Source organism: Ostrea edulis, chromosome 2 (assembly GCF_947568905.1).
Source record: "Ostrea edulis chromosome 2, xbOstEdul1.1, whole genome shotgun sequence".
NCBI lineage: Eukaryota > Metazoa > Mollusca > Bivalvia > Ostreida > Ostreidae > Ostrea > Ostrea edulis.
Window position 1 is genome coordinate 82,897,518 of NC_079165.1, and position 25,266 is coordinate 82,922,783.

A 25,266-nucleotide genomic window follows, 5' to 3' on the forward strand; every position below is an offset into this window, starting at 1 on the left:
CTGAAAACACACTTTGATAAACAATTGTTTAGCAAACCTTGTAATTTACTTTTGCGAATTTGGATTACTTTTCTTTGACATCATCCAGTGTCGAAGATTTGACACCAATAAAATAACAGCACCGAAAAACATGGAACTGCCTCCCACGTAGAAAGCGTTTTCATACTTTTCATACCGTCCATCAATGTCTTTCAGGAAACCTAGAAAATAAAAAGGATACACTGTACTGAAGCGATATTAAAAATGTAGACAAGATATATGGGCTACGTGTCTTTTATTTATGTATATCACTACTCTATACAACAATACCTAGAATCATAGTATTCAGATGCATAGGCACTTCACCCCACCCCACTTGATAAAGTCGTTTCGTTTATCGGACTTTTTGTCGAGTACAAGTATTTTACATTGCATAATGTATATGTCGTTTATTCCTGCATTTACCTTTGTGGTCTATATGAAATTACAATTCTCGTGATTAACAGTGAATCTACAGTACAGTGTATATCTATACTGTATGTATCCAAAATCAAATTCTTACCTCAGAAGGGTGGCCCTATAAGCATCCCGACACCCTGAAAGCTGATCAGGAGCCCGAAGGAGTTGATGAGGTTTTCCTCTCCCAGCAGGTCAATTAGTATGACCGATTTCTGGGAGATATATGTACCTATAAGTATCCCATACACACCGCAGACCACGCACAGATGAGTGTAGGTTGGGACAAACGGAATTATGAAGGAAATGCCCCCTACCAGAAACAAGACACCATTGTATACATAGAATCGGAATCGTTTAACGTTCTTCAGATCTAAAATAATTGCAGACAGCAACCTTCCAACTTCGTTTGAAGTTCCGGTGATGATCACGAAAGACGCGGCCTCCATGTATGTTGCACTGATCTGTTTGCCGTACGCTGGAAAAAGCACAAAGGCGGACTGGATTGATTGATATTTTATGTTTTTCGCCACACTCAACAATTTTTCAGTTATCTGGTGGCGCCCAGTTTTTATTGGTGGAAGAGAGAACCCAGATACAATGTACCTGGGAAGAGACCACCGAACTACCGAAAGTAAACTGGGAAACTTTCTCACTTACCGGCGCGAGTGGGATTCGAACTCGCGCCGTCAGAGGTGAGAAGCCGTGTGATTTTGAGCGCAATGGTCTAACCACTCGGCCGCGAGGGTGGACTGGAAGGCAAGCATGAACAGCAAACTAGCTAGACAGAAACATAGAAAATGCAAATCTTTTAAAAACAAAAGTTCTAGGTACTTCTGTTTTGACCGCGTAGCTTTTGTCTCTTTTCGGAGGAAAGCACAACCACATTTCCCTTTCTTCTTTGCCGCGATTCCATTCTGTAAAACCGCACTTTTTTTCTTTACTATCAAAAAGTGATGAAACTTCAAAAACGTCCATAATCTTGCTCTCTGCAACGACCGTGCTTTCGTTTTCGGTTTCCTTGTAATCCGAGTTGTCAGATTTGAACTTGGGGTTATTCTCGTTGGAATTCTCGTTTAACTCTCGTGAGATGTTAATGCTTTGGTGCCTCTCAGTGGAACGTTGATACCGTCCATTATACTTTTTCTCCTAGAAATGTAAAAACATGTTTCATCGCGGTACAGAACAAATCGCACCTCTGCAATGGATATATGTATAAAGTAACGTTACGAAGGGACGTGTTGTCCCGAAAAAATCTGGTTGTTCGTGTCTTTTGTCATTTTAGTCCTTTGCATATTTTTTTTTTTGTTGACCTTGCATAGACATTTTGGATCAAACTTCTAGGTATCCGATGATGTTGGAAACTTAGTGTGTTATATATATATATATATATATATATATATATATATATATATATATATATGGTTACATGTTGCTAGGGGATTTGGTTCCGCAGGTCGGGAGTTCAACCCCGGGTAGGGGCGGAAGTGGGTATCCAAAAGAAGTGAAATTTTCTGTGCTTTATATTAAATATTTCTTCACTTAGGGGCAGTTATGTTCATTTAAGAGTTCATTGCTATTTCTGTGCTTTATATATAAATATTTCGAATGCAATGTGTATTATGTACGATCCTCTTAAATGTACGTTAAATAACTGTATCCCATTTCCATTCTCAATGACCGTGTAGCGTGTGACAGCGTGGTGAGAATTCCATCGTCATCGAAAACAAGTTTTTCAGACTTCCCTAGATGGTCGAGCGGTCTAGCGCGCTTGTTACATGCTGCTAGGAGATTTGGTTCCTCAGGTCGTGAGTTCAACCGCGAGTAGGGGCGGAAGTGGGTATCCAAAAGAAGTGAAATTTTCTGTGCTATATATATATATATATATATATATATATATATATCTTGCCTTTAGTCAAAAGCCATTAGTAAACGTTGTCTTTCCATTGGTCGAAAGAGCATACTGCTAATACATACATGTACAGCAAAACACGCCAAAATATAAAAAACAAAAAACAAAAAAACAAAAAAAACCCGGTAAAAGTGGAATGCCAGTTCTACAAGCGCTGGTATGACGAACGATCCGAATCCTACCCCAGACGTAGAGAGTCCGACTGCAATACCTCGTCTTTTGTTGAAGTAAATTCCCACTATCATAACGGCGGGGGCATATGCCAAACTACGCCCGAAACCTACAAACGAGATCATTAATGAACAACAAATACAAAAATACTGTAGATGCACTTTCTGAAATGACAAAACTTTCCGAAAGAATAGATAAGGAACTCAACAATTCATTTTGATACTTCACCTCCTAAAAATCCGAATGTGAAGAGTACCACTTCTAGGTTTGGTGCATATGCTGTCATGATGAGCGTGGCGGTTAAGATAATGGACCCTGTTATCACCACCACTCGACAAGAAAACTTGTTACAAAGGAAGCTACACAGGTGCCCTATGACAATGAAAGTGATAATGGTTACTAAGTGCGAGTGTGTTACTAATACCACTCCTCTGTCTTCGCAACTCCATACTCTCGCCATCGCAACTTCGTTTAATTGCAACCAGAAGTTCTAAACTTTGTGACGAAAATATGTTTAGTATACTCCCTATTAGCCAGGACGAAGTCTTAACAATACCAAGCGCACGTAACATTAATAAATTAGCAGGTGTAGATTTCATTTCTGGAATGTAATTTCTAAACCCATAGACCATCTTATTAATGCTAGCATCATTAACGCCATCTTTCCTTCTCATCCAAAACAACCTAATAGTCACCTGGCGATATATGTGATCCAAGTAACTACTGACTAATATCAACCTTTTATTCTCTGATTGTACGTATCATTATGAGTATTGTTTGTATTTCAGAAGGCCTCGGGGAAAAGTAGTATCTTGCACTAATCGGGCTACCCTCTCTAAATAATCATTTTTATTATATGCATGCGTGAAACCAGAAAAAAGGAGCCTGATGCTGCTCCTGGGGGCGTGTTTCTTACTTTCTACTACAACTTTACATACAATATAAGTGTATCCATATACAAAGCCGCAAATCTCAATTTTTCATATTCACTTGCTTTATAATAATCACATCATGTACTGGGTTAGTGTCATACATACAATTACACATATAAAATAAACCATATGTCGAATACATTCAATTATGCGAACATGAACAAACTTTCTCCCTGCAAACAATGTTTATGGATTGTACCAATTTTAAGAGAACTTGAAAATCAAGTCACCCATCCTAGACTTAAGTATTTCGAAACTTCTCCAAGTGAAATGAAGGAACGAAAGTGGAAGGAAGCGAGAAAGCGAAGGAAAAATGTAGACGAAGAGAATGTTAAGGAGTGATAGTAGTATTGATCGGTCACATTTGTATTTAGCTCTTTCGCCCCTGCATTTCGTTCCTTCGCATTTTTCCTTCTCATTTCGCCCCTTTGACCTTGCAATTTCACCTTAAAGGGAAAGGCAACCCTAACCACATAGTTGCTTTTATGAATAAAGTATTACTTATTGATATCGTAAATGACAGTCTTTAACAACAAAAATCCTTGTTTAACAATTAAATCAATATTAATCTATCATGTATTTTGAATTACCCGCCGCTAAGAGAGTGGCCATTGAAGTTTAATTTATGACGTCACACCGTCTATTCTGGTTTATTTCAGCAGCACTGTAAACATGACAAGTCACGAACAGTTAAGTTTGGAGCTGTATAGATTTGAGCCCGCTCTTTCGCAAGAAGAAATTGAAAAAAGAAGACATTCAGTCAAGTCTTAGGGCAGGCAGACGACTGTAAACGTTTCTTCATACAAATGTCTTGAACTTCAACTTGTCATTACGCAAATGATGGATCCACAGTTTACGTAGTATTTCCTTTTCAAGTAACTTGGTTGAGTCGGGAATTTCGGGGGGGGGGACTTTTCACTTCTCCCCTTCACATTAGTGTAATTAACTGCTTGCCGGGAAGGCATCAACCTATTTATTCGTAAGATCTACCACATGCACATCTTTGATGATCTCACGAATAAGCTACATGAGTTGATTTAATGAATTTTTGTGTTGAAAATATTTCTAATTCATCTCAACAACGTCTTGCATATCCATAAAGTCCAAAATACATGCAATTCAAAATAAGCCCTTTAAAAAAAAATACCCTCACTGGTTATTATAAGTTCTGTTTTTGACGTTTTCAAATTAATCCTGAAGCTTATCTAGGCCATATATCAACAGAATTGTATGACAAATCTATATCATATGATTAATCCTATTATTTATCATGTAAAAATATTTTGGGTTGCCTTTCCCTTTAAACGCGAAGTAGTGATAAAGGAAGTGGACTGATTGATTTTTAAGAATACCATCAATTACTCCAAAGACCGGTAAGACTTAATTCTGGTGATAGCAGTTCAAATACCAAATATTGATCACGTGCACTATAACACTCTGTGGGGTAATATTCTAGGTTTACGAATTTTCGTCACTGAACAAAAGAAGCAGCATTGATATAATCGTGCGCTCTCTTAATTTTCAATCGACCCCTGTCTCCGGGAAATCATCAGTCCAAAACTGTGTAGAGATTCTTGCTCGTTCCTTTGTCGGTAATAAAAAGTCAATGTACCCGTCATACAAAAGTATTCAGTCAATTTCATTTTTTCTTAACATATATTCCAAGCTAAACTACATTTTTCTAAATATCCATCAGTATATGTACATGTAGCTTCATCATTATCCGTTGTCTTTGTATCAATAATTTCCTTCACTTTGATAATGGGCAGCAACTTCAGTATATATCACCAATTTACATATATGTAATTTGGGTTAAATCCAAAAGGTCTACAGGTCCCAGTCACCTGAGTTTGACACATGTTGGTAGGAATTTGTGATCGGGGCAGGAGAATTACCAACAATATCCATTATATTAACTTCCTGGAGTTTCTGTAGGAGCCAAACTGATCACTTCCTGCATCAATTCAAAGGCTTAATCTGAAATATAACAAAACGTTACAATTCAATAAACATGTACTTATTGTCTAGTATTATGAATATCCACTCACATACATACTAATTATGTGGGTCAATTTAAAAAATGTACATATTTGAGGTGAAGAAAAACAAAAAAATTCAAATGTCGCAGAAAATTAATTTTCATATTAATGAAGCATTGTAAAATAAATGTCTAGATACTATTAAATACCAATGTTCTTTAATATTTTCTAGATTGAAATTGCTAATTTATTCAAGTATTTCAAATAATTTAATGCAAATTAGTAGATAAAAATGAAAATAAGTATGTCAATGGTCAAAATTGACCTACATGTAAAATTTGTACATGTATTCCGTTTCTTTTTCCAACAACTGGATTTATTTAATGATACAAGTTTAATTTTCCATCTCATAATTATAAGAATATTATCAAAACTATGGTTGTAAGAAATATTCATTTATCAATTTCACAATTTATCTATTTAGTAAATTGTAAAATTGCTTCTTTTGGGGGGGGGGGGGGTTTCTGTAACTTGGGAAATTTGCATAGTATCAGCATGGATAGATAAATATATGCTCTGCATTTAATTAATCAAATGTGGATCATGTGTACTTAGTCATGTTGCATGTATATCATAAAGCTGATTAAGTATACTCGACTAGTGATATTTTTATTGTACTACTACTTGTGTAGATTTTTCTATACCTATTTCTGGATTTTATATTAATTATTGTACTTCAGAGAAAACTCAGTACAAATATGTGTCCTATATTTACTTGTTTTAAAATCATTTACCTTTATGGCATAAAAATAATGAATTTTAAAAAAATTTACAATTTTTTCATGTTTGACACTGTATTGAGTTTGTATTCAAATTTAGTAACAGTATCGAGAGTAACATCATGGACAAAGTGTAAAAAATCTAAAGGGCATGAGTGTAGAACACAAGTGAAAAAATATTCAGATTTTATACAAAGTTACTTAACATGCATATTGGCTATGATTCTAATTTACACATTTGCAAAAGTTCACTTCAATCTAGAATAATATTCATAGATATTTACTTGATATCCTTCACCTAACTTGTATACATATGTATGTACATGTATGTTACATGAACAATTGAACATTCAAAGTATCCATTAAATTTACACCAATGTGTAATATTTTTGAAAACAAATTTCATAATACAATTCATGTCATTTTGTGGCTCTAGTACAAATCTTGCAATCATTCCATATGTGGTTTGTGTAGTCATTTCATAAGTGTTTGTCCCATTCATGATTTAATCATTTTGAATGGCAGGATCATATGACATTGAATGGAATTGGTTGTTTTTGTTGATTGTCTTGGAATTGGGTGGTGGGGGAAGAATGATTCGGACATTGTCATCAACTTCTAACTCATATAAACTAATATAAACAAATGAATGAAAGTAAACTTCAGTTATGAATGACTTGTGTGACTGCATGAAGGGGGGGGGGGTAATAAAAATAAGCTTCAGTATGAAATAATTGTGTGACGGGTGGGGGTAGAGGATATTCGTATAGAGAACAAATAAACAAATAAATCGTGTCATACTATATCAATGTCAATAAAAAAGCCAATATCATTTACATCAAAACTTACGTTCTTTTCTCCACAGCTCTGGAAGTTTTGTTTATGAAGGGGAAAGTCCAAATCTGTTTTCCGTTTTCGGCCCTTTCAGGTCTTTGTAGCTACGTGTAGCGGTTTGTAATCAAAGAGAATTGGGATTGGCTTTTTCTTTCATTGCATTCTTGAGTGTTCCATGCAAAGACCATGCCATGGACAGCTGATGGACGGCTTATTATGTAGGCCTAACAGTCCTCAATAGAGTGCTTCGACGGCCAATAATTAATCCATTGTTTTTAATTTCCCCACCCAAATTCCGCAATTTTTTGTGTGTGTAGGGAAACTAAACATTGTTACTCTGTCTATATTAAACCTTACAGTCAGGAACCGCACAAAACACCATATTTACTCGTTGTTTACCGGACGTCACCTGCTGATTAGCGTCTTTAGTTTCAATATGGCGGGTTCGTGTAAAGGGGCATAACTCCCGCAATATTTTCTGCTCTGACACAGGTGCGCTATCTTTATCCGCGCGTATCGCGGATATATGACCAAAATGAACCGAACAAACCCGCACAATCATTTTATACGATCTAAATGAAGCAAATACATACTTAATATGGAAAAAGTTATATTTCGTTTCAGTTGACCTTTAACGTCATTTCGTTATTTTACTGCAATTTAACGCCATGTATTTTGAAAGACGCATAATTTTACATCTCAAGACTCAGAGCTTTTGGAAACCTACCCAACAATAGTGTGACTGCTAAGGGAACGGTTGTGTCCCACGCTGTAGCGGCGGAAGAATTTTTAAACCTATCCAGGAAGTAGAGGTACAACAGACCAGAGGACCGCTCCAGTCCCCCAATGATGAAGTGACACAGAAAACTCCCAAAGACAATCCACAGGAAAGAAAATTGTCCCCACTGATAGAGATTGTGGTCTGGAAAAAGTAAGACGTGCTTGTGTTTCTTACATCTGTATTTGTAATGGAATTGACTTGTGTCCAGTTGAATGTGGCGTATCCCAGGATCATTTGATGCGTGGTAACAGACCTTCGTGTGTTCGCTTCAGAAAGTGAAACCATCGGGGTTTCTTACATTCAGTACGACGTCATTCAGTTCTGACGGGGGTGGGGTGGGGGTTTCAATAGAAGGGTTTTCATTTTGAGTGTCAAGAAACGGTTTCAGTTATTTCATGCCACCAAATTTTTTTTTCTCTTGATCATTGAGAAAATCGTCAATGGCATTTTTGATGATCAATACAAAACGTGAGCAGGGATCGCATGCAACGCTGCCTGTTTACCTTTTCAAGACGATAAATATCTAGGAATATTAAAATAGGGTAGAAAATGGAAATGACAGGCCTGTTCCCTCGATCTTAACTTCATATATAAATTCTTGAAGATTCTACAACACTTGTGCTACTTTTTTTTTGTTTACAATTGAATTATTGGGAATATTCTGTCATCCTGATACATTTCCTATGCACATGCATGTGTTTGTATATATTTACGTTACTTTACGTGGAGTAGGAATACAAAGTGTGGAATAAGAACAGAATATCGTATGAATGATATTCATTGGATAAAGGGGGGAAATTATGTGATAAAATACATTTAACATAGTGCTTTGAACGATAAAATATGGCATATTTACATTAAAATATCTATAGAAATAATTCTCAAATATTTAATTTAGAATTAAGTTTACATCGCATTAGTACCGTGTCAATGCTATTTTTTAAATTCGAATCAATTTAATGCACATTATTTTACTTCGCATTGAATTTAATGCGACGTAAAATTTAATGTTGTATGAACAAAGCAAAAGTTACGAAGGCCGGACACATAAACCGGTTGGGTGGGTGGGGGGTTTGTTGCAATAAAATCACGCTTGGCATGTCACTTAATTGATGATGAAATGATACTAGCTAAAAAAAAAAAATAGGGTATCAATGCTGATTTTCGAAAATTCAGATTTTACAAAGGAGACAATAAGTGTAGAAGTCTACACTTTGAAAGTCAAGATTCTCAGTCATTACTGGCCTCTGGTTGACAACACATCTTGACCCTACACTATAAAACGTGAATCTAAGGCAGATCACTCAAACTGTAATAGTTCTTCCGCATTCCTGTGTGTATTTCAATGTAAGCCGTCCAAGTTTGTAAGGACTGGGAAGACGGTTCTAACCTGACCTTGAACAAACTTTTCTGCGAGGTGCGTTGTCTTTCGTTGATTTTGGTCCCGCAATACTTGAGAAGTCAAAAAGGTGAGAGACTCCGATAAGAAACGTTTATTACAGCTCAGGCGAGCTAAAAATATACGTAATAATAACAGTAGATGATAAAGAAAATAATGTTTCTGTAAATACAATCTTGTCATGTTTAACAAAATGATATTAAATAGCAATTAATACTAATGCCATGTAAACATCGCAAAAATTCTTAAACAATCATACAAGGTCTACATAAAATTGTCATATTACGTCATGTGTGTCAGATATTGGCAAACAATTAAGACACGTGTATTTGCCCTTACTATTATAACGTGAAATAATGTACATATAGACAAATAAAACGCAAAGGAATTGAATTCTATATGGTCTTAAAAAATATACAAAGAAATACGTCTTATACAACTTATTGTTATTAAAAAAAATACCCCCAAGAAACCTCAAGCGCTCTGTAAGTATTACATAGCAATCCACGTCCCCTCCCGGCTCCAAGTCAAGTTGTTTGCGTAAATTTCTTCGTTATGAATCTTACGTCAACAGTTCATGTACGATATTAAATACATACTTAATAGAATAAGATAAAAAAAAAAAAAAGAATTTGATCAGCCTACATCTATTGCCAGGACCTTGTCCGGTTTGCATTTTCTTTAATTTTGATTTTCAGAACATGTCAACGATCATCCGCAAACGATGTATTTATCGTCACACCAAACTACTCTTCATGTGTATCCTTAGCCTTTAGTTCTAGTGATGTGTTAGTAACAACATCATCTCCAGTATTCTGAACAATAAAGCATATAAAGATCGGCACCTAGCGTCTTTAACATTCCCAACTTTATTCTGCCCGCGTTTCTGTCGTCATGTGGTGTCGAGATCTTGAGTGTTTGAATAAAAAGTAGATACATTTATAATCGATATTTCTAGAGAAGTGGGCGGATATTATTTTTTAACATCAGGAACTATCGTCATTTCGGTCTTATGTACATATGTGCGGTGAATTAGGCGAAAATTTTGTAGATCTCAAAGAGAGACTGAGCACAAGAATGAATTCTGTCTATATGAAACTAAGTCACAATTTTTGTTAGAACTAGAACTGTCCTAATGGGACTAATACCCCCCGCGGGGCATATAAGATGATGGGAAATATTTAATGCAAGCACATTGGATATTTTCACATTATCTACAGGGCAATCAATGTGAATGCAGAAGTGTATATTCTACAGTACAGCAGTACATGAAATACTACAAGTACAACCAAACCAGAAAATATCCGTAACTTCCATAACTGTTAAAATATTTCAATGAAAATAGAAGATGCACAACTATATTATATATATAAGATGAGAATAAAGTTTGAATCAAATCTGTTCAACGGTATTAGAATTAAACTCTGGACAAAGTGAGCAACCCCCAAAATGAAAAGAAAATGTGCGTAACTTCTATAACTGTTAAAATATTTCAATGAAAATAGGAGATGCACAACTACATAATATATAGAAGATGTGCATAAAGTTTGAATGAAATATGTCCAGTGGTATTAGAAATAAACTTCGGACAAATTGCGTCTACGGACAAACGGACGAACAAAGTGATTCCAGTATACCCCCCCCCCCCAAACTTCGTTTGCGGGGGGTATAATAATTCAACTGTGAGTGACGAAGGCAAAACTTAACAAAGTGAAGGTAATGCATAAATGCGACCGGAAAAACTACATTCAGCACAAATTCCCATAAATCTCTTAAAAATCAGTCAATCATGACGAAACTTCAAGTTGGTCTGTAATAATATATCAGTAAATCACAGATACCAAATTGCCGATTCCTAAATCAATCAAGGTAAAAAACAAAATAATGTCCGATTAAGTTGTGACAGACTGACGGACGAACGCAATGAGAGCAAATTAGTATTCCATTTCCGCTCCGCCGGTAGGGGACTAAACATTTTAAGCACGCACACAACCATTACATAAGATATATATGGATCAATAATGTTCATCATATCAATATCATACAACGTTCTAGAACACCCTACCGGTGTTCTCTAGAACTAGTCACTACCGGTGTTCTCTTGAACAAGTCACTACCGGTGTTCTGTTGAACAAGTCACTACCGGTGTTCTCTTGAACAAGTCATTACCGGTGTTCTCTTGAACTAGTCACTACCGGTATTCTCTTGAACAAGTCACTACCGGTGTTCTGTTGAACAAGTCACTACCGGTATTCTCTTGAACAAGTCACTACCGGTGTTCTGTTGAACAAGTCACTACCGGTGTTCTGTTGAACAAGTCACTACCGGTGTTCTGTTGAACACGTATCTAGCGGTAATCTCTTAAACAAATAACTTCCTGTGTTTTCTTGAACACGTAACTACCAGTGTTCTCTTCCATTAATGCCCAAACGGCGCGAAACCATAAACAATGAATTATTTCTGTTCCATTTTCTTATTCTGGTCATTATATATTAACGAAAGATCCATGGGCTTTAACAGTCACCTCAGCAACATAAAAAATCCTCTTCAATAGACAGCCTATCAAACAAGTTGTGATTTGTTAAAAATGAAAATGAATACTTCTCATTACCAGCTCGTTAGAGTTATCGCGCTTTGATGACTCTTGTGTGTCATCGGTAAGAAAATGCACAAGTCTCGCGAGCAAGTGCGAGATTACTGGGACATAAACGAAACGGTCATAGCACCCCCCTTTTTTTAAGAGTTAAAATACATGGTGTATTTTTAAATAAAATAACCATTGGTCAAACTGCATTTTTCAAATATTCTAACACAATCTTATTAAAAATGTTACATGTTTTTAAACTCCACCACACCTATTTCAAAAATTCTAAACAATGATGTTCTCTGTCCTAAATCCATCAATATTTTGTAATTTTCAAAATAGTTTGAATGCAGTTTGGAAACGCATTAGTTGTGTTAATTAGTGTTATAAACGTCTTAAAAAATGCAGTTTGGCATATATATAACTTGTTCTAAAATATGAAAATTGAGGGGGGGGGGGGGGGGTAGGGGGTGTTCGTGTACGATTACCAAGTCCATGCCATATGAACCTGTCCTAATTGTATGATAAAATAGAATGTCTTCATAGTCTGACAGAATAACTTTAAAAACATATTACTCACATTAAAAGTTTTTGTGTTGGATGTGCATATAGGTTTTTCCCTTCACAGTTCTTTTTGCGATTGATGCTTTATATCGATCAGATTTGGCAGATTTAGTACCTGCACTCCCTCACATAGTTTAATAAGTTCGTCTGTTTTCTTGTAAGAATAATCAATTCCTAAATTTGACTTTAGAATTTTAATCAGTGTTGTGGTTTGCAGTCGGTTATATATAATATGTATCCGAAACCATAATTTATATTATGTATGCCTAAGTAATGTTTACGTATGTTGTCCCGGTAGCACGACTTTACGCGCCTTTAATTTGAAGAGTTCCACTAATGGAAATGATAAGTGACCTTAGCCTTCCAAGATCAATGTACAGAAGTAAAGGGTAGGGAAGTTCACAATGCTAATACACACCAAACTTCAGTAGAAAATGAACATGTAGTTATGTTCAAATGTAAACACAAGACAGGGGACGAACATTGGTCGGCGATGGACAATTAGCAAACTATAGACCACCTGAGTGACTCGGGAAACCTACAAAACACTTAGCAAAACTTGTAATTTACTTTTGCGAATTTGGATTACTTTTCTTTGACATCATCCAGTGTCGAAGATTTGACACCAATAAAATAACAGCACCGAAAAACATGGAACTGCCTCCCACGTAGAAAGCGTTTTCATACCGTCCATCAATGTCTTTCAGGAAACCTAGAAAATAAAAAGGGTACACTGTACTGAAGCGATATTACAAATGAAGACAAAATATATGGGATACGTGTCTTTATGTACATAGATCATTCATATCAACATATCTTTATCTAGATCATGCATATCAACATGTCTTTATGAATATCATGCAAATATATATATATATATATATATATATATAATGTATATAATGATACGTGCCACATTTGCTGTGACACGGGGCCTCGGTTTTTACGGTTTCATCAGAAGGATCACCGTATTTAATCGCCTTATACGAAAAGCAAGAGGTAGTTACTAATGGATCTATTATAACCCGGATCGGGAGCTGTATGGATGAAAAATCTGTATATATCAAAAATCAAATTCGTACCTGAGAAGGGTGGCCCTATAAGCATCCCGACACCCTGAAAGCTGATCAGGAGCCCGAAGGAGTTGATGAGTTTCCCCGCTCCTAGCAGGTCAATTAGTATGACCGATTTCTGGGAGATATATGTACCTATAAGTATCCCATACACACCGCAGACCACGCACAGATGAGTGTAGGTCGGGACAAACGGAATTATGAAGGAAATACCCCCTACCAGAAACATGACACCATTGTATACATAGACTCGGAATCGTTTAACGTTCTTCAGATCTAAAATAATTCCAGAGAGCACTCTTCCCACTCCGTCTAAGGCTCCGGTGATGATCACGAGAGTTGCGGCCTCCATATCTGTTGCACCCATCTGTTTGCCGTACGCTGGGAGAAACACAAAGGCAGACTGGAAGGCAAGCGTGAACAACAAAATAGATAGACAGAAACATAAAAAACGGAAATCTTTTAAAAGCGAAAGTTCTAGGTACTTCTGTTTTGACCCCGTAGATTTTGACTCTGTTCTAAGGAAAGCACAACATTTTCCATTCTTCTCTGCCACAGTTCCATTCTGTAACGACACACATTTTTCTCCATTATCAAGCAGTGATGCGTCTTCTCTAATAACATCGATGGTTTTTCTCTTTAGAACGACCGTGCTTTCGTTTTCGGATTCCTTGTACCCTGAGTTGTCAGATTTGAACTTGGGGTTATTCTCGTTGGAATTCTCGTTTAAACTCTCGTGAGATGCTAACGCATTGGTGTCTCTCAGTGGAACTTTGGTACCGTCCATTATACTTTTTCTCCTAGAAATGTAAAAGCATAATTCATCACGGTACCGCAGAACAAATCACACCGCTGCAATAGATATATGTATAAAGTAACGATACCGCATTGCAGTTCATTTAAAATGCCAAATTCGGAATAGAATTCTTTCTAAAAGTGAAATACTTTCAATCCACATGGATTTTGTAATTATGTTTGTAGTATTTAGGGACAAGATCCTGTAGAATATATTCCTTAATGAACAGAAGTTTTCAAGAAACAACACGTTTACGATCATGAACTGAATGTTGATTATTATGTGATCATTTTGGATTTTATTCTTTTAAATTAATTAACAACTGTGCCGATTTCTTCATTCATTTTTTGACATTATATGGAATTTTTTTTCATAATTCTGGACATTGAAATGCTACTTTCACTTCTGTAACAAAAGACAAATCTTGCCTTTTGTCAAAAGCCATTAGTAAACGTTGTCTTTCCAGTGGTCGAAACAGCATACCGCTAATACATATATGTATAGCAAAACACGCCAAAATGTAAAATCCCCCGGTAAAAGCGTAAAAGTGGAATGAAAGTTCTATAAGCGCTGGGATGACGAACGATCCGAATCCTACCCCAGACGTAGAGAGTCCGATTGCAATACCTCGTCTTTTGTTGAAGTAAATTCCCACTATCATAACGGCGGGGGCATATGCCAAACTACGTCCGAAACCTACAAACAAGATCATCAATGAACAACATATATAAATATACTTTAGGTGCACTCTCTGAAATGACAAAATAAAGAAAAGTTCTAAAGAATTCATTTTATTTATACTGTACCTCCTAAAAATCCGAATGTGAAGAGTACCACTTCTAGGGTTGGTGCATATGCTGTCATGATGAGCGTGGCGGTTAAGATAATGGACCCTGTTATCACCACCGCTCGACAGGAAAACTTGTTACAAAGGAAGCTACACAGGGGCCCTATGACAATGAAAGTGATAATGGTTACTGTTCAGTTCAGGCCGCTTACTCTTTCGCTCCTTTGTGTTTAAAGGCGAAGATGCAAAGGAACAAACGTGCGAAGACAAGGAACGTTGAAGGTGAGGGGGAGAAGGAGCTTAAGTGCGAGTGCTTTACTAATACCACTTCTCTACCTTCGCAACTCCGTACTCTCGCCATCGCAACTTCGTTTGATTAAGTGCAATCAGAAGTTATCAATACGCATGCGTGAAACCCGGAAAAGGTGCGAGTCTGATGATGCCGCTAGAGGTGTGCTGGTGTTCGTTTATTTTCTACTACAACACTCTACATATTTAAGTGCATCCATATACGAAGCCGCAAACCTCAATTTTTCATATTCACTAGCTTTATAATAATCAAGTTCTCACATCATTTACGGCTGGGTTGGTATCTTACTGTGTAATGTCATATATAAAATGACACATACATAATGAACATAAGGCGAATATATTTAATTATGCGAACCTGAACAATTTCTTTCTGCACAAATTTGTTCAAAACTTATTTATGGATTGAGATAATTAAGTTTTGATTTAGATAGATGTTTTTTCTACCAAAAAATTGGATTGCATAGACCCTTTAAAGAGAACTTGATAATTAAGTCATCCATCCTGGGCATAGTGTAAGTGCGAGAAAGCGAAGGAAAGACTGCGACAATGCGTTATACTAGTATTGCTACGTCGCCTTCATATTTAGCACCTTCGTTCTTGCATATCGCTTCTTCGCATTTCACGCATTCGCCCTCGCATTTCGCCCCTTTGACCTTGCAATCTCGCCCTAAATGTGAAGTAGTGATAGAGGAAGTGGACTGATTGATTTTTAAAAATACCATCAATTACTCCAAACACCGGTAAGACTTTATTCTGGTGGTAGCAGTTCCAATTCCAAATACATGTACTGATCACGTGCACTATAATACTCTGTGGGGTAATATTCTAGGGTTGTGAAAAGAAGCAGCATTGATATACAGTGTAATAATAATTCCCTTTGTTTTAGATACACTCCCGTCTCCAGGAAAGGACAAGGGACGTTATTGGCTATATACCGCCGAGATTTTTTTCATTTTTTCAACTTTCATACTATGCTTAATTATTCTTCTTATTTACACAACTAGGATGTTCTTCTAATCCCACTTACATGAAAATGACGTAATATTTTATTATGACGTCATGAATATACGCTAAAGATGAGCTGTTTAGCGGAATCTGTTGATTTGAAATAGATTATGAATAAACTTTAGCAAAAACAAATACTTTTGCATGCAACAACCAGATTTATATTTTGCATGTTTAATTATCCATTAATATTCTTCTTTTATTATCAATATGGTGTCGGTTGTTGGCTGCAAACAATATGAATTTTAAAAAAGAATGAATGCGAAATCGGCTGTTTTCGATACGCAAAGTCAATATTTTGCATGTTATAGAACTGGGGAAAAAATACTTTTGCATGCAACAACCAGATTTATATTTTGCATATTTAATTATCCATTGATATTCTTCTTTCATTATGAATATGGTGTCGGTTGTTGGCTGCAAACAATATGAATTTTAAAAAAGAATGAATGCAGAAATCGGCTATTTTTGATACGCAAAGTCAATATTTTGCATGTTATAGAACTGAAAAATAATAATACTTTTGCATGCAACAACCAGATTTATATTTTGCATATTTAATTATCCATTGATATTCTTCTTTCATTATGAATATGGTGTCGGTTGTTGGCTGCAAACAATATGAATTTTAAAAAAGAATGAATGCAGAAATCGGCTATTTTTGATACGCAAAGTCAATATTTTGCATGTTATAGAACTGAAAAATAATAATACTTTTGCATGCAACAACCAGATTTATATTTTGCATGTTTAATTATCCATTAATATTCTTCTTTCATTATCAATATGGTGTCGGTTGGATGCAAACAATATGAATTTTAAAAAAGAATGAATCAGCCGTTTTCGTTACGCAATGTTAATATTTTGCATGTTATAGAACTGAAGCAAACTGTTCCACCATTTAACTCCATAAACTTTTACTTACTTTGCGATTTAATAAGTACATGTATGTCCAGTAAAACAATTAATGCGTTACCTAGTTTGCCATAAAAATCTGCACCTAATAAATACAGATGATGTCTGCCTTTCGAGTCACGGAGGCGGATCAAAAATCCACCGCATGATGAATGGAAATTATTCTACTTTCGTTTTTAAAGGTCACGGGAATATGTTTGGACGTCCTGTCTTTTCAAAATAAGATTATTTAAGAATAAATTGCATTTTAAAAAATCGAAGACACACATAGACCTTCAATAACTCGAAAAATTCGTTCATTTTCGGCAAAAATGGGTACTGATACGTTATATCTCAAGAGCTAGATAGTTGGGATGTCTGTTACTTTTTTCGCTAAATTTTATACAAATATATCAAATATAATGCGGGTTGGGTTTTTTTAAAGCAGTTTTCTTACATCATTTTTTACGTACATGCATGTATGTATATATGATGCATGTTGAAATTAAATATTACTACATTAGTATAATTAGATATTGATTCCATAGGTTCTTAAAACGGTTTAAATTAAAAATAAAATAACAGCAAATCATTATTTATATCTTCCAGCGAGATGTGGTTTCTTTAAAACGTCGAAAACCTGTGACCGATTTGAAACTTCGACCATCGTGGTGGCAGATTTTTTTCTATATCGCATATGATTGATTGATTGAATATTGTTTAACGCCCCTCTTGAGAATATTTCACTCATGGAGACCTCACCACTGCCGGTGAAGGGCTGCACAATTTAGGCCTATGCTCGGCGCTTATGACCATTGAGCAGGGAGGGATCTTTATCGTGCCACACCTGCTGTGACACGGGACCTCAGTTTTTGCGGTCTCATCCGAAGACCGCCGCATTTAATCGCCTCTTACGACAAGCAAGGAGTACTGAGGACTTACTCAAACCCGGATCCCCACGGGTTCATATATATATGTAATAGATGCACATTTACAGGTACACATATATAACAAAGGTAATTGGGCAGGATGTACTAGCTACAATAATGTAGCCCTCTCTGATTTTTTTTTGGGAGGGGGGGGGGGGCTACAACTCCTTAGGATCTCCGTAATGGTGCAAATGCGGGAGTGATTCACTCCCGCAACATTTGCGCTCATTCTAAACATTTCCTGACTTTCTTTACGTAAATAAAATGATATTCTATGTTTCTTAGTCAATATATAAATTTACAACCTGCAACTTAAGATTTGTGAGGCTCTATTCTACCGTTTTCAACAATTTCGATAAATTCCAATTTCTCGATTCATATTTGTGCGCCATGTTTGGTGTACTGAAGTATAAACTTCCGATTGTCAAGTCATTTGCATATGCCATATAAGGTAGTATTTACATCAATGGAAAAGTATGGAGGTGAAAGCTATTTCGTCGGTATTGAAAAGGTTTGAAATTAATATCAAGTTAAAAACCGAACAGCAGAGTGTAAATTTTTTCTGCAACAATATGATTTTCCTTTCTTTGTTGAAGTGGCTCGAGTAACTACATTTTCGCGCTGATTGTCAATGCTTAGGTTTTCATTAGATCCACCTACGAGACCTCGCGATAACAAGCATGGCGGAGCAGACGAAGAATTTTGCATGCTGTACATTGTATTTAATGAAAAACACCTTTATTAGACATGGCCGAGCACAAAGTTGGTACTCCTTTTGGTGTAAACAACATTTGGGACTAATACACAGAGTTTATTATCGGTTATTCATAAAATTAGTTTGCACCATTACGGAGATCCTATGGAATTGTAGCCCTATCCCGAAAACGTCAGAATTAAAAAAAAAAAATGGATAGGGCTACATTATTGCAGCTAGGATGTACATGTGTATATATACATGTATAGATAAAAATATTCAGACACCGTAGTATCGAGGAGGGGTTGCCCCTCCACTTTGAGGGGGGGGGGGTGATGTTGACCATTCCCTTGCTATGGGAACAACTTGACCAGTCTAATGACACTTCAACTTTTATCAATCTTAAAAAATATATAATATATATATATGTGTGTGTTGCGATGATTGTTACTAAAAGTTTATATTAGTATTGACATACGCCCCCTCCATGATTAGGAATACTGGAGTATAACCGTAAGGTGATGTAGACACTTCTCACTTCTCTCTCTCTCTCTCTCTCTCTCTCTCATGTCAAGGTGTTCTGGATAGGTCTGGCCCGCACATTGGAAAACGAAAATACATGCATGATATTTATTAAATTCATTTTTAAAAAAGGTCCGTTGTAGTTACATACACTGTCTCTTGGAAACAGACACGTAGCATCATTTATCGGAGGGGGGGGGGGTTCGAAGGATAAGTTGGTAGTTAATTAGCAAATGAAAAAAAAAATCTTCGAATTCTTAAATCGTCGGGAGGTGGGGGGTATCCTTCGCTACATGGGTTCAATTCATAATTTTAAGCCTATTTTTTCTCATTCAATACTACTATCAAGAATATGGGGGGTGGGGGTGTTTCGCTCAATATATCCTTATTCGCATATGAAAATAAGTGCCTGGGAAAAGCAGTTACATATACCACATTGTCTATACATGTACTCAAACAACTTCCCAGATTCCGTTCTAGATTTAGACTGAATGTCGGTGCCTACAATGACATGCCCACTGAATGATGTAATTTTCATTTATCAAAGATGAACACTATATGGAGAGAGAGAGAGAGAGAGAGAGAGAGAGAGAGAGAGAGAGAGAGAGAGAGAGTTGGAACTACTTTGTTGACCATTTAGGGGAATGTAAAGATATAAACACGGACGCATTTTTGTGAGGTTTTTAAATACATTTGCTATATGAAATATACCATCTGAAGTAACATGCATATTACTTGACGTGTTTTGCTGTACCCAAGAAAATGATCCCATTCATGCAACATAAATTTGTATCGTTTAGTATATGTACATTTACCACACCTTATCCAATATATTTTGTAAATACCCACAGCATATTTTATTCGTATGTACTGTAACATGTATATTGCATACACATGTAAGCAGACCTGTTATATAGTCCTTGGTGTACATGGCATAACAAGTGATTTTATCCGACTCATTCGACGTTTTTAATCAAAGTGTTTATATTTATGACCAAAAAAAAAAAAACCCAGGAAAAATTAAATTCAAAAGCCATTTTATTTTCCATATTTTATTTGAATAGGAGGACATCCAACAGCACCTTCGAAAATATGATTGCGTTCTACTCAACAATTTTTGACAAATGCACGCATCATTTTCCTCACTCTAATTAACACAAGATTCTTCCGCAAAATGTATATGACCACGATAAAGTTACATGTAAATGAATAATGTATTTTCCATAGCATGCCAGTTTTCAATTGTCTTTGATCTCAATGAGTATTTTTATATAAAAAGTTAAAATTGTAACTTTTAGAAAAATATTCTAGAAGAATCAGGGGACTGTAAATCCTATAAGGTCGATGACGTCGTTCCGAAAAAGCAACCCTCGGAAGACAGCGTCAGAGTTAACAATGCAATATTGTAACGTTATTTTCTCAATATCAGCAACAAGTAAATGGTACATGTTATATATGAATGAAACGAGAAAATTATCACCTTTCTACCTGCAAAATATGATCGGTTTTTGAAGCGCGGCCAATTTTGGCCAATAACGTCCCTTGTCCAAACAGTGTCTTGTCCGTCCCTTTGTCGGTAATAAAAAGACCAATGTACCCGTCATACAAAGTATTCAGTCAACCTAAATTATTTATCATATATCCCATACTAAACTACATTTTTCTAAATATTAATCAGTGAATGTAGTTTTTTCGTTGTCTTTGTATCAATATTTCAACACAGACTGTAGAAGTTCATCCACTTTGATAATGGACAGCAACGGCAATTCATATAATTAGAAGACTCGATTGATTTCGAAAGTTTACTTCAATTTAACACCATGTAGTTTTAAAGATGAATAATTTTAAAATTCAAGACAGCAGAGCTTCGGAAACCTACCCAACATTAGTCTGACTGCGGAAGGAATGGCTGTGGCCCACGCCGTTGCAGCAGCAGATTTCTGAAACCTGTCCAGGAAGTAGAGGTACAACAGACCAGAGGACCGCTCCAGTCCCCCAATGATAAAGTGACACAGAAAACTCCCAAAGACAATACACCAACCCCACCCGCCGTCCGGTGCCACATTTTTCGTCTCCTGTGAAAAGATGAGTAGTTCAACCAAAGCCTATAGAAGACATGCAGTTAACAAGGTTATACATTCAAAATTAAATTTTACGTCTTACTTTAGAAATATGGTCAAAACATAAACAATGTAAAATAGTAGCCAAAATAGATTCTAAAAGTGTTCGTTTGAAGCCCGATATTAGGAAGTATATGTTCTGTTTTGAGCAAGGGGATCTTTATCGTGCTATTGGGTCTCGGTTTTTGCGGTCTCGTCCGAAGGGCCGCCCCATTTAATCACCTCTTACGTAAATACCATTACTGATTATCTTCACATAGATTAGAAATTGAACAAGGTAGATTTAGCAATATTCCAAGAAACGAAAGAAAATGTAAATTATGTTCTGAGAGTATTGAAGATGAACATCATTTTATATTAGTATGTCCTTTTTATAATGATTGTAGAAAACAGTATTTAAAGAAATATTATTATAAACACCCCTCCACTTTCAAGCTTGTCCAACTATGATCAACTGGAAATATTACGGAATTATGTAAACTTGGTAAATACCTATATGAATGTTCATCTATTGGATCTCAGTTATTATAAGATTATCCTCAGTATCTATCCTGTCCATGTACATCAGTATGATATATTATGTTCTGTTACTATTTCATTGTACAAGGAGTAAGCCCACGAAGGGTCAAAATTGGCCCTGTGAAATGTCCAAAATTAAAGTGAAGTTTCAACAATTTATTTTCTGCATAAAAGTTAGCCTATGTAAGTTCGTTTATCAGGTTGGTAAAATTTTTGGAATTTTGGACTGGTGTATCTGAGACCTACTGCCCCAAACATCGTGAAAGACAAGAATTTGCTTAAAATTACCACATTTTTGTAATGAAATGCTCAAATGTAATATAAAGCACAGCCATGGACCGAGTGCATTATGACATCAATTTTAAAATACCATCATAGAGGTAATAGAAATATTCTACTGGTCCTGACCTGTGCTAATATTTGAAAATAAACATTTGTTAATTATCAGAATACTTGTAACCGATTTTCAACATATTTTATATATGCTTGTAATATCGTACAAAACGATATAAAATAGTCTCAATTTTAATATCTGAGGTGATAAAACATCATTTTATAGGTGTATGTCTGAGATTAAATTAATTTCAATAAAGAAACATTGTTTACAATACGTTTGCTGAAATTAGTTGAACCCCGTCGTGAATGTCAACAGTCGAAAAATTTGTGACCGTCATAAACATTGACGCACCATCACGGTGCGGTCTATTTGAAAGAAGAATGAAAAACTGAAAACAAGGAGCCGTTCACAAGAAGTAAGTATATTCGATATCAAACAATAGATAAAATTCATACAGGTCTTCGTTGTACACAAATACTAAATAGTCTAGTCAAACATGGAATTTAACAAATGATAGTTGGGTTGCTTTCACAGTTCTCGGCCACTTTTGAGCTACGATATGCAAATAAAATGTTCACTATAATGTCAGATTTGCAGTATCAATATTGAAATGTATATTTACCATCTAACAAGAATTATCAACATTATTAATTCATAATTCTTATCAACTGATTTAATATCTAAAGCGATCGGAAAGACCTGTGCAAAGCCTGTACAGCTAGATAGCCTTCATAATTATCGCTATGAGCTTGTCGTATTTACAATGTAAGTGTTGAAAATTGTAGTCAATATTCTTTTATATAATTTTTACTAATTATGTGTATTGCTATTTATTGCAAATGATGTGGCTTTTAAAATATATATATATATATATATATATATATATATATAAGGTCATATGCGATCGATCTAGTTATATACAGTACAAGCCTAAAGTAAAAGTTATGATTTCTCTAAATACTGTACCAGAAACGACTCTTTGAAAAAGTAGTTCCTGGTATCGAAAAGCAGCGTTATGAGAATAAAATGGAAAAACCCATGAATATAACATGTTTATTGATTAACTGTGATTGAATAATGAATTAATAATTAATGGCATATTTTCTGAAATAATGACATATTCATATATGTGTGTGTGGGTTTTTATTATCATTACCAAGGACCCGACATCTACATTTTAAATAGGGGGGATGGATTTTAATTATGTCATGATAAGATATTTTGAGATTCTTAAGTTCAAATGGTTATAATTTTGGTGTGATTAATTTGAATTTGAAATAAGCCCTACATGAATTTTATATTTGCTCATACAATCTCTCTCTCTCTCTCTCTCTCTCTCTCTCTCTCTCTTAGAGAAGGTTAGACATTGTAGTTTATTTCTAGGACCACACTGCCATATACAAAATGTCCCTTGAAAGAGAAAGTAATTGAAAACACGTATCTGAAACCTTTTTAAAGATATCCTAACGAATCACTGAGCTGGAAATCGTAATTCATATGAAAAGAATCCTAATAGAATGTAGATCTAATATCATGCAAGTAGTAGTTTCCCTCAGATTCTGAATTTGGCAACAATAAAGTTTTTAATACACTGATATCGTAATAATCATTGAAAAACTTTATTTCTTCAAATGGGTGCCCCGAGAATCAATACGAAGAGTCACACCAATGGGGTCCAAAGTTTTAATATTTTGTTCTATTACATGTATCGGCATATAGCTTGTATTTTATTTTACAGACTGTCACTTTATCGCAAGTTCTGTAGCTTTGAACAATCATCTGGTATTTGGGGCATAGACAGTACAGCTCGGGCATTGAATTCGGTTTTAAAAACTGGGATGCCAGCGATATGCTACGGGTTGTTGATGACAATGATAGCGAAGACAGTGTAGTTGAGGAATGAATCATACTTCATGAGAATGTTATGACATGCATATGAAAGTGAAGATAACGAACAGTGATCAATCTTATAACTCCTATAAGCAATACAAAATAGATAGTTAGGTCTGGATATACCAGAGCTATATATATATATATATATATATATATATATATATATATATATATATATATATTACAATTGTGTTATGTTACATTACAGCATATATTTCATATCAATATATACTAATTCATGTCTGTCTGTAAAGATTACATGCATTGCAATTTAGTTGTAGATCACATCTGCTTTTTATTCTAATATTCCTTTATGAAAATGATTTAAGAAATTAATAATTTACATCATGTTTTAATTGTCAATTAATTAATTAGTTGTATTCTTGGTATAAAATCGTTAACATACTAGATACTTTTACTCCAAACTTTTGAATTCATTACGATATATTAATAAAAGGCATTAAGATGCATATTGTTTATTTGTATAAAAAAAAAAAATAAAAAAAATAAAAAATTATGTTTTCCTGAAATAATAATAAAAAAAATATGATCACTAAAATACTGTTTCCTTGTATTTTAATTCAACACTGTAAACAGTAATCTCTCAAAAAGACAAAATGAGGAGTTCTGGAGTATTCAATTGAAAATTGATGAAATTCAATTTTCTTTAAAAAATGAATAAAAAACGACAAATACTTGTGATCTGGGGTTATCACAGATATTTCTATTTATATATGAGGAATTGGTACAGGGACAATCACCTGGCCCCAGGATCATGTAACAAACTCAGACTTAAGTCAAAATTTCAATCACCTGTAAAATATTTATTACTTTTGAACTGAAACTCTTAATTTGCAGACATTAGAAATTCAATGAAACAATATTGAATAGCAATTTTATTTTGGAATGATTGACTTCTCAATCATTTCATCACAATATTCAGATTTTGACTTAAGCTTAAGATGTTTCATGATCCTGGGGCCAGGTGCATCATTCCACATTAACAGTCCGACAT

At 35.2% G+C, this 25,266-nt stretch overlaps 2 protein-coding genes across 2 annotated transcripts in view; both read right to left on the bottom strand.

The window, feature by feature from the left end:
- On the bottom strand, window positions 1–1,715 carry LOC125680090 (monocarboxylate transporter 8-like). Its single transcript, XM_056153495.1, is given in 4 exon segments — window positions 1–200; window positions 542–1,089; window positions 1,367–1,584; window positions 1,674–1,715. Coding segments are annotated over 4 exon segments (963 nt in total). The 3' UTR covers window positions 1–45.
- Window positions 1,716–1,867: 152 nt separating this feature from the next.
- The window catches only part of LOC125679735 (monocarboxylate transporter 14-like), a 39,994-nt gene continuing 16,595 nt past the window's right edge, over window positions 1,868–25,266 (bottom strand). The window contains exons 3-9 of the mRNA XM_048919191.2: window positions 21,262–21,457; window positions 15,046–15,189; window positions 14,668–14,935; window positions 13,453–14,243; window positions 12,960–13,082; window positions 2,747–2,890; window positions 1,868–2,627 (exon numbers count right to left, since the gene is read on the bottom strand). Coding sequence (XP_048775148.2) covers window positions 2,347–2,627; window positions 2,747–2,890; window positions 12,960–13,082; window positions 13,453–14,243; window positions 14,668–14,935; window positions 15,046–15,189; window positions 21,262–21,457 — 1,947 coding nt within the window. The 3' untranslated portion in view covers window positions 1,868–2,346. The remainder of the gene's footprint in view (window positions 2,628–2,746; window positions 2,891–12,959; window positions 13,083–13,452; window positions 14,244–14,667; window positions 14,936–15,045; window positions 15,190–21,261; window positions 21,458–25,266) is intronic.